General features: G+C 34.7%; 1 protein-coding gene across 1 annotated transcript; it reads left to right on the forward strand.

Annotated features, from left to right (window-relative positions):
• The first annotated feature begins 8,029 nt into the window (after positions 1-8,029).
• LOC109219063 lies at positions 8,030-10,245 on the forward strand. The gene is made up of 4 exons (XM_019383477.1): positions 8,030-8,319; positions 9,192-9,321; positions 9,425-9,936; positions 10,020-10,245. The coding sequence occupies exons 1-4, from the start codon at positions 8,030-8,032 to the stop codon at positions 10,243-10,245; spliced, it is 1,158 nt and encodes a 385-aa protein (XP_019239022.1).
• Positions 10,246-11,500: the final 1,255 nt, after the last annotated feature.

Consider the following 11,500-nt stretch of genomic DNA (forward strand, 5'->3'; position numbering starts at 1 on the left):
ATTACCACAATTTACTAGACATATTCTCCCGAATTGCGCTAGCTGGCATTAAGTACGGCTCAATCGGATCGCACCCAAGGTTTCGTTATCCCTAATCCCACCTTTAAACAATCCGTATTGATCCCTCATATACGTTAGGAGTGATGTTATTCAACAACTACCTAAATATGCACTCTCTCCCGAGTAATATACACTAAATAAGCACAGTCGATTGAGAGCTCTTCAACCAACCACAATAATAACGTAGTTGAACAAATAGAGAAAAAGCTACAACAAACCTATATTAACGTAACAGGAAAATCATCCTCCAATAGGTTCCATCAAAACCCTAGATAACAAATTAGCTATTCATACTAGTATGCATAACTAAAATACTAGAATTCATAACCAATAATAGAAATAGGAAGAAGGAATTGAAAAACTCGTAGAAGAATTCTCCGCCTTGCTCCTAGTATGTTCTTGCCTCTGTAGGTCTCAAGTGTGTCCCAACTCGATCTCTCCTTCTCCGGAGTCGAATCCCACAGAGAACTAAGGCTTAGCTACAGTTGTTCAATAACACCAAGAAGACAAGCTCGAACAATTCCTTATGTTAAAAATATTAAGACTCTTGTATCTAATTAACTAACAAATTAAATTAGTAGATTAACAACTAGGGATACTAAGGGTTGGAGACAAGATTAAGGAGGTCTAGAGTTATAATTTCCCCAATTGTCGGAATCCTTCCTGCTACGTTTTCTATAAATTCGCCTAAGTATTCTCTACCGATCATGAGCGCTCAGACTGTCGTAACTCTCTCCCGATTAATTACCACAATTTACTAGACATATTCTCCCGAGTTACGCTAGCTGGCATTAAGTACGGTTCACTCGGATCGCACCCAAGGTTTCGTTATCCCTAATCCCACCTTTAAACCCTCCGTATTGATTCCTCATATACGTTAAGAGTGATGTTGTTCAACAACTACCTAAATATGCCCCGAGTGATACACACTAAATAGGCACAGTTGATTGAGAGCTCTTCAACCAACCACAATAATAACGTAGTTGAACAAATAGAGAAAAAGCTACAACAAATCTGTATTAACGTAACAGGAAAATCATCCTCCAATAGGTTCCATCAAAACCCTAGATAACGAATTAGCTATTCATACTAGTATGCATAACTACAATACTAGAATTCATAACCAATAATAGAAATAGGAAGAAGGAATTGAAAAACTCGTAGAAGAATTCTCCGCCTTGCTCCTAGTGTGTTCTTGCCTCCGTAGGTCTCAAATGTGTCCCAACTCGATCTCTCCTTCTCGGCCTCTCTTTTTTAGTTCGTCAAAAGTGACGTTTTTAGGTCTATTTATATGTTTGGGACAAGCCCTAAACGTGTAGGTTAACTTCTAGTCAAACCAGGAAATACTTAAAACCTTCAAAACTCGGACTGGGCCTGGCCTTAGGCCTGGCGTCACCTGGATAACGTCAGCCTAGGCCTGGCTTTAAGCTGGCCTCGCCTGGATAAAGCCAGTCTAGGCCTGGCTTTAAGCTGGCCTCACCTGGATAAAGCCTGGTTAGGCCACCTGGATAAAGCCTGGTTAGGCCTGGCTTTAAGCTGGCCTCACCTGGATAAAGCCTGGTTAGCTGACTTTTGCCCGGCTTCTCCTTTTCACCGTTCTCGAGCGTCCTTTCGACATTAAGCATCCCTTTAGCTCTGCTTTCGTTTCCGATGCACCTACATATAAAATAGCCTCCATTACGCTCAAACAAAGTGTATTTTAACATTAAAGCATGTAAAACGCAAAGCATATAATATGCAAAAACCATGAATTATAGCCGCACATCAGCATAGCCTACAAAATTTTTGAAGCCCGTCAACCTCCAAATTGATGCATCCGCAGCTGTGAAATCATATTAACTAAAGGTGTTAAAAGAGTGACGTAAACCTAAAATCGCATAGAACGAAATTATTTCTAGCTATAATCTATTGCACAAAAAATATTGTCGAGTGTTTTTTTCTTAAGGCTCAATTTAAAGTTTTGTCGCTACTGAAAAATTTATGCAAAAGTAGCCTCGGCATTACACAACTGCCATAGCATTTCCTTCTTGTTCTTCTCTTGCTTCTTCTCCTACTCCTTCTTTTGCAATATATTATAAGCATACAACTAAAATTGAAAATAAGAAATACTAATGTAGAGTTTTATTGAGCTTTAGAAAAAAAGAGTATTAAAGAAGAAAAGTGAGTCTATTAATTATGTTTAGGTTGAATCTAACCATTGGAAATTAATTATCGGAATTAATATTAAAATATTGGATATCAAATTTGGAGTTAATTTAGATCAATTTTGGAAGCAAAAATTCGTTGTTGAAATTCCTGTGTAAATCCTGTGATCGTCAGGATTTGTGGATAGTGTATACCAAAGTTGTGATAGAATTTGTATTAAAGTCCTGACGATCGACCAGAACATGTGGTAAAGGCAAGTTTTTCCCATCCAGTAGAAACTCTTGGTGTTCGAACAGGAATCGTGAATAAGTTGTTCCACAATTACGATACAACATGTACTAATATCCTAGTGATCCGTCAGAACTTGTGGCAAGACACGTACTTATGCATCCATTGCAAATAATTTGTTCCAAAGTCACGTTATAATTTGTACTAAAAACTCTGGTAATCCACCAGGATGTGGTAAGGCAAGTCAATGTTCACTCATCCGAGCTTATGGTGATCCGTCAGGACTTGCACCGTATTATATGACCCACAAGCTTCAAGTTCTGGGTCGCAATTTATTTTTTCTAAATTTCTTTTAATGAGGTCAAAACTTAAATAAAGGCGCGAAATGATCTTATTGTGCACGTCTCCTCAAGTTGACCTAACGATAGATATGACACAATGAATTTATATAGGCGACACTAATTAGTTTGAATTTAGTTTTACTTACATTTACTTTAGATCCAATGTTTGTTAGAAGTCTTTTAGTTTTGTTGGAGATTCCTATGCCTAATGTAGAAAACTTCTAGTGACATAAATTAATTCTCTTAAAATATTACAATGAGATGGACTTAAATAGGACGTCATTTACCGTGCAAATTCATAGATCGCACTTAATTACAACTTGCTTGAAATGCATAATTATTTTTTATGTTTCGGAGACTAAGCAAACCCAAATGTCAGGAAAGACGCACTTTTGCAAGTTCATACTGAATCCAACGGGGGAAGTACACAAATAGCCATTTTTAGGGTTGTTATTTAGGGATTAGCCAATAATTATTTTGTCCTGAAAATTTGAATTGAAAATCTTAATTTCAGGACTTTGTGTCCTAAAAAATTAAATTGAACAACAAAAATTCAGGATATATTGACTAATTTTTAAATAACAGCCCTCTAGAATGACTATCTGGTATCATTTGTATGGATTCAATCGAGGGTGAGGTGACAAAGTTCTTGGAATGTATTATTGGGCTTCATTACACACTTTTCAGCCCATTTTGGATGTTGGAAACACTATGCAAAGTGGGTAGAAATGGCGTGTAGTAGCCACTAATTAAGGGTGTCTTTAATTTTTATCCACTAATTACAATGCTCAGCAAAAATAGCCACTACTAATAGGGAAAAGACACATTTACCCTTTCTTCAATGCGCTTATAATGCCAAAATGCCCAAAAACCCTTTTTTTCATTCAGTCGAGGGAAAAGAATTTGAGAGGGGTTTCAGGGCAAGTTGCGTATTCTCTGCTTCTTCATCATCCTCTCGCATGCAAAGGATCTTCAGTTAATCTTCCTGCTCCTTCATCTTCTCCGCCATCTTCTATGAATCGTTCGCTACTGGTAATGTATTTTTTTTTATGCATTTTTGTATTTCTAAATGTGTAATCGGGTTCAATGCCGTGTGAAGTATGTTTGAAATTGCAAAAAATGATCATTATATGTTGATTCAGTGTCGGAGATGTAGTGTGATTGTGTTATTCAGAAATTTTTAGGGTTGAAATGTGAAATGTGTTTGTGGTTGATTCAATATATTTGATTATGTAGGTATATTTCATAAAAATAGTCGTAGAAATTCATAAGCTTACTGTGTTTATGAATTTTTAGTTAACTGTGTTCCTGAAATATAAGAAAGAAAAGACATTAAATTTTGAAGTTGGAACTCAAAGTTAAGGACTGATTGTCCTTAACTTTTGCACATAAACTTGAAGTTAAGGACCAAATGTCCTTAACTTTTGAACTACAAATTTGAAGTTTAGGACCTATTGTCCTTAACTTTTGAACTTTAAACTTTAAGTTAAGGACTGCTTGTCCTTAACTTTTGTATGTGACACTTGAAGTTAAGGACCAAGTCCCTGCAACTAACTGTAAGTCCTAATCTTTGTTTTCTTTTTCCTTCTTTTGTAGTGTGATAATGGAAGGAGATCGTGTGTTCGAGTTTGATGATTGGCGTAATTTTATGGTGTATTGGAAAGGAGATTTACAATATAAGGAAACAATTAAAGGTTTTTTGTCGAATAGCCAGTGGAAGAAATTGAGGGATGGTATTTTTGGCAACTTCTTCCGATTACAAAGTGTAAAGTTCTCTGGTAAACTTATTCACTGTATATTGCTTTCAGAAATTGTAAATAATGAACCTGATTCAATGACATTCAAGGTATTTGATCGTGAAATTAAGTTTACCCGTGACGCATTTCACATAATTACTGGTTTGAAGTCTTATTCGTCGCTCGACATCAAAGGTTTACATGAGAAAGAGAATAGGCTTTTAAGAGTCTATTTCCCTGGAAAGGATAGAATTGAGTTGGGTGATTTGTTTAGTTTTATTTCTAGTCACCCACATGGTACAGCTTCATCATTTGTTGGCAGCGATGATGATGCTTTGAAGTTGGCAACAATCTATTTTGTTGAATCTGTTTTGATGGGCAAGCGGAAGAATAGGAATGTGTCCGATCAGATAATGAAAATTGTCGACGATGACGCACTCTGCTCTTCCTTCAACTGGGGCTCTCTTTCTTATGAGACGCTATTAAAATCATTGAAGAGTTGTTTGAAGCCAAATGAGAATGAGATTGAGAAGGAGAAAGACAAAGATAAAGAGAAGGATAGCTACACTATAGTTGGCTTTCCTTTTGCCTTTTGTGTTTGGATTATGGAAGTACTTCCTATTTTCCAAGAAAAACAATTTGTGAACTTCAAAGAATCTGGTTATCCTCGGATGTTATGTTATTCTGAAATGAAGTCTCCACAGTTTGATGCTCTTTGTAGAAAATATTTCCATAATGAAAATGTAAGTTAATGTAATCACTATCTATTTTTTTGTTTATTTGTTTTAGTTGTGAATACTTATGTTTACTTTTTCTTATATAATAGTTGTTTAAGTTGATCGAGGTGTCACCATTCATTCCTGTTGAAGAAGAAGATACAGAGCCTCTTAGTGTGGAGGATCCAATTTCACAAGATCAAAGCTCAAGGTCTTCTTCCACACAATTTGACGAAGCCATACTTAAGGAAATTGTTAGAGTATGTGTTTCTGCCTTTGAATAGTATTAGTTTTTTATTTGATTATTTCTTACTTACGAACACTTTTTTTTTATTTTATGTTTTTTTGATTCAGAGATTATCAGAGAGTTTTAAGAAGGATTTGCAAGCTGAAGTTACTAGAGTTTATCAGAAAATAGCTGTAGCAGAAAAAAAGATTGAGAATGAAATCATGGTATTTTCAGTTAGTCTAACTTTAGGACTTTGTGTCATTAAATTTTGAACTTGGAATTGAAAGTTAAGGACTTCTTGTCCTTAACTTTTGAACTTGGAATTCAAAGTTAAGGACTGCCTGTCCTTAACTTTTGAACTTGGAAATGAAACTTAAGGACTTCTTGTCCTTAAGTTTTGAACTTGGAATTCAAAGTTAAGGACTTCTTGTCCTTAATTTGTGAACTTGGAATTCAAAGTTAAGGACTGCCTGTCCTTAACTTTTGAACTTGGAAATGAAACTTAAGGACTTCTTGTCCTTATGTTTTGAACTTGGAATTCAAAGTTAAGGACTGCATGTCCTTAACTTTTCAACCTGTAAATCAAACTTAAGGACTGCCTGTCCTTAAATTTTGAACCTGTCCTTAACTTTCTAACTTAGTTTCTTTCTCAGGATTTAAAGAAAACTCTAGGATCAAAGCTTGATACTTTGTTGAACATTTTTGGGAAAGCTGATCAAATGAACACAGATAGAGAATCTAGTGTTCCAATTAGAAAAGATGGAGTTGATGATCATTGTCGTGCTACAGAGCCTATTGTTACAATCAACGAAGATGCAGGCGGTGATGAACGTGATGATATGGATGTGGATGCAGAAGTGCAGTATGAAAGCGATTTTAGAGATGCACATCTAGATGATGAAACTGAGAACGTTACTGATATTGGGAAAGGTTAGATATAGATTTTGAATTTTTTTTTTTTGAAATTTATATTGAATAGAGAAATACATATAAACTTTTTTGTGATTACAAATATTTGTAGAATCTACTGATGGAGTGGAAGTTGAAGATGTAGGTGAATTTCAAGACCGGGAAAATCCAAAAGAGAAAGGAGAAACAGAGAAAGGAGAAACAGAAAAAATTTGTAAATGTGGATTGCAATCTCAGGAGGATTTATCAAGTCCATTGGGAACAAGTGTCAGCGGGATTGTATGCAAATGCTTAGAAGGAACATATGATCTTTCTACACCTCTGTCATACAAAGAAAAATTTGGATTTCAAAGTTGTGCCAATCATGGTTAGATAAAATTTTCATTATATATTGTATGTTAGTTTCAGTGAATTATTAGAATGGGTATTAATTGCAAATGTTACAGAATCTTTTGAAGCTGGAAGGGAAGAAGCTGGAGTGGAGTATCAAGAGAAAAGTGGAATACAATCTCAAGACGTACAAAATACTGAAGGAACAAGCAGAAGTGAGATTGGTTCCAAATGCATAAATGCAACATGTGATATCTCTAGACCTCCCTCTCTTAACGACGATATTGGAACCGAAGAAAATGCTAGTGAAGATAATGATATAATTGGGATGATCTTGACTATTGCAAATGGTTAGACAGTATTTTATTTTATTTTATATATGTTTGTTTTATCAAAGATTATTAACAAGTACTAATTGTGTTAGCTCTTGTAAATATTTTTGCAGAATCTTGTGAACAAGCAACTGAAGCACAGGGTGAACAATTGCAAGATGATGAAAATGTGCAATTGGAAGAAAAAGAAAATGATGCAAGTAATATCTTAGCTGAATTGTTTCTTGAAAAAATACAAGAAGGTAGTGTTATGTTATTCTGAATTTCAAGTGTCGCGTAAAAAAGTTAAGGACAAGCAGTCCTTAACTTAAAGTTTGAAGTTCAAAAGTTAAGGACAATAGGTCTTGAACTTCAAAATTGTAGTTCAAAAGTTGAGGACATTTGGTCCTTAACTTCAAGTTTCATGTGCAAAAGTTAAGGAAGTGCAGTCCTTAACTTATAGTTTGAAGTTGAAAAGTTAAGGACACTTGGTCCTTAACTTCAAATTTTAAGTGCAAAAGTTAAGGACAAGCAGTCCTTAATGGTTAAACAGTATTTTATTTTATTTTATATATGTTTGTTTTATCAAAGATTATTAACAAGTACTAATTGTGTTAGCTCTTGTAAATATTTTTGCAGAATCTTGTGAACAAGCAACTGAAGCACAGAGTGAACAATTGCAAGATGATGAAAATGTGCAATAGGGAGAAAAAGAAAATGATGCAAGCAATATCTTAGCTGAATTGTCTCTTGAAAAAATACAAGAAGGTAGTGTGCAGAAGACAGGTACTGATTGTGTCCTAAATATTATATTCATATTGAAATTTTGTCTCTTCATTTGACGAGTTGCAGCAAACTAACTTATATATTATATATATATATATATATATATATTATAGAGTTGCTGGCGGAGGACAACAATGATGAAGCTGTTAGCAAAAATACGAGGAAAAGAAAGAGAGACGGTATTGGTTATGATGGTCCGTCATTTGCTATTCTTTCTCCTACTCCTCCAAGTACACAAATGAGCATTGATGGGGCTTTGACTATGGAGGTTGAAGGAAATATTGAAGAAGAGCTTGGTCGAGGTAAAAGGTACAAGAAGCTAAGCTGGCAGTTGAAATCTCCTTTTGATCAGGAAAGAAAAGCGGGAACTTCGAAGTCAGATGATCAAAATACTCCGAAGAGTTCAGGCTGGATAAAATCAACATATACTCGTAGGTGTATTTTTCATTATGCCGCAGAAGATGCAAAATTAATGAAGAAATTCATTGCGTGGTTGCGCAAGGAGAAAAGGAGAGGTCGCAAAAAAGAGTAAGTGCCTTCATGTATTTCACTACGTCCTTAACTTCTGTGATTGTAAGACTAATTTTAGGAATAAGTCTCCTGAACATTTGAAGTTGTAAGTCAAAGTTGAGGACCATGTGTCCTAAATATTCGAACTTGTAATTCAAAGTAAAGGACTACCTATCGTTAACATTTGAACCTTCAAGTCAAACTTAAGGACTGTCTGTCCTTAAGTTTTGAACTTGAAACTATAAGTTAAGGATATCCTGTCCTTAACTTTTGAACTTGATACCCAAAGTTAAGGGCAGACAGTCCTTAAGTTTTGAACTTGAAAACTCAAACTTAGGACCAAGTGTCCTTAGCTTTTGAACTTCTAATTCAAACTTAAGGACTGCCTGTCCCTAAGTTTTGAACTTGGAATTCAAAGTTAAGGACAGACAGTCCTTAAGTTTTGAACTTGAAACTATAAGTTAAGGACTTCATGTCCTTAACTTTTGAACTTGATACTCAAAGTTAAGGACAGACAGTCCTTAAGTTTTCATCTTGAAACTCAAACTTTAGGAGCAAGTGTCCTTGGCTTTTGAACTTTTAATTGAAACTTAAGGACTGCCTGTCCCTAACTTTTGAACTTGGAATTCAAAGTTAAGGACAGACAGTCCTTAAGTTCTGAACTTGAAACTATAAGTTAAGGACATCCTGTCCTTAACTTTTGAACTTGATACCCAAAGTTAAGGACAGACAGTCCTTAAGTTTTGAACTTGAAACTCAAACTTTAGGACCAATTGTCCTTAGTTTTTGAACTTCTAATTCAAACTTAAGGACTATCTGTCCTTAATTTTTCAACATGAAAGTCTATGTTCAAGACTAAATTCTAACTTTGATATTTTCAAAATTTTCAGGGGACAAATTGATGTATATGCTGATGATAATGGTGTGAGGAAAAATCCCTACAAATTGTATCATCAAAAAATCAGTAGCAAAATGTTCTTCCTTGAGTTTTCGGATAGCAGTTATGTACTTGATGATAAGGTGAAATAATTCACAAGGCTTTTATTTTTTTTATTCTTAATTTATCATTTTTTAATTATTTTATGACTGATGGATTTGTTTTATTTTTTGCCTTTTTATGAAGCATATTGACATTGCCCTATATTATCTAAGAAAGAAGGAATGCTACCACCCTCGCGATCATCCTTTTCGTTGCACAACTACTGATATTCTTTTTGATAACTACATGGTGCTTGTGTATAAAGATTTCAGTGATGATGCTACTGATGACTTTTGGTGTGCTGGTGATAATCAGTTGTTTCTGACACCATATGTGTGGGGAGACAGCCGTAGATGTGGAATTGCTTGGACACAAGTTGACAAAATCTTTTTTCCATGTCGGCTTCCTTCTAAAGAAGATAATGCTGTCACACACTTTCTTTTGGGGGTGTTGGACTTGAATCAGAAAAAGATTGATGTATACGATTCCATATACAGTGAGCCATATGAGGCAGGACTTAATCACATGGAAATGTATGCACGGATGATCCCCCACTTGCTAAAGTTCTCACAGTTTGACAAACATCACAAGTCTTTCGGAAATGTCTTCAACAAATTTGATATTCAATGGCAAAGATCACCACGCCAAATTGGATCGTACGTGTTGTTATTTTTTTTTATTATTTATATGTACTTTAGATTTATTGTTTAATTCACTGCATATCTTACATTTCTCTTAGGACTGATTGTGGTGCCTTTCTGATCAAATATGTTGAGCTACTGATGATTGCAAAGGATGTGGAGCAATTCAAACCCGAAGACATAAAAGACTTCAGAAGAGAACTTGCTGCAAATCTTTGGGCGCATGGTGAATGGAAAAGAAATTCTGGGTACGACACTCCACCAGAAAATGTTGGGGATGATTATGAGAGTGAAAATGAAACCTGCTGTCCAAAGGAGTTGTAGTTTAGTTTTTAAGAAAGTTGTGGATGATCTTTTGTATAAAATTGGTGTAAAGGATACATGTGAATTTTGCAAGTTTAGAAAACTTCTGAAATATTCTATAAATTCCTAACAAGGTACTTATATTTTGTTGGCATAACGCAATTTTTTGTCACAGCTATGCCAAATTACAATTTCAGAAGTTATATCAAGGTATCATGTTATTAATTGCTTTGATTCTCTGAAGTGTTGATTTGTCCATTGAGTTTGTTAGTATTAGTTTATGACCAAGTGTAAATGAACTTTGAATTCAAAGTTAAGGATCAAATATCCTTAACTTTTGAACCTATATTTCAAACTTAAGGACTCCTGTGCTTAACCTTTGAACTTTGAACTCAAAGTTAAGGACTGCATGTCCTTAACCTTTGAACTTTGAACTCAAAGTTAAGGACTGCTTGCCCTTAACTTTGGAATGTATAACTCAAAGTTAAGGACTGCTTGCCCTTAACTTTGGAATGTATAATACAAACTTAAGGACTGTTGTCCTTAAGTTTTGAACATAAAACTCAAAGTTAAGGACATACAGTCCTTAAGTTTTAAAATTGAAGCTATATGTTAAGGACTTCCTGTCCTTAACTTTTAATCTTTAAAATCAAAGTTAAGGACAGGAGTCCTTAAGTTTTCAGCTTAGAAATATAAGTTAAGGACTTCCTTAACTTTTTAACCAGCAAATCAAGCTTAAGGACCATTGTCCTTAAGTTTTGAACATAAAACTCAAAGTTAAGGACATACAGTCCTTAAGTTTTAAACTTGAAGCTATAAGTTAAGGACTTCCTGTCCTTAACTTTTAATCTTTAAAATCAAAGTTAAGGACATGAGTCCTTAAGTTTTCAGCTTAGAAATATACGTTAAGGACTTCCTTAACTTTTTAACCAGCAAATCAAACTTAAGGACCATTGTCCTTAAGTTTTGAACATAAAACTCAAAGTTAAGGACATACAGTCCTTAAGTTTTAAACCTGAAGCTATAAGTTAAGGACTTCCTGTCCTTAACTTTTAACCTTTGAAATGAAAGTTAAGGACAGGAGTCCTTAAGTTTTCAACTTTGAAATATAAGTTATGGACCTCCTGTCCATAACTTTTTAACCAACATGTCAAACTTAAGGACCATTATCCTTAAGTTTTAACTAAAAACTCAAAGTTAAGGACATACAGACAGACTGTCCTTAAGTTTTGAAATTGCAAGTCGAACTTACGGACTCCTGTCCTTAACTTTTAAT

This window comes from Nicotiana attenuata, unplaced genomic scaffold, assembly GCF_001879085.1.
Source record: "Nicotiana attenuata strain UT unplaced genomic scaffold, NIATTr2, whole genome shotgun sequence".
In the NCBI taxonomy this organism is placed as follows: Eukaryota; Viridiplantae; Streptophyta; class Magnoliopsida; order Solanales; family Solanaceae; genus Nicotiana; species Nicotiana attenuata.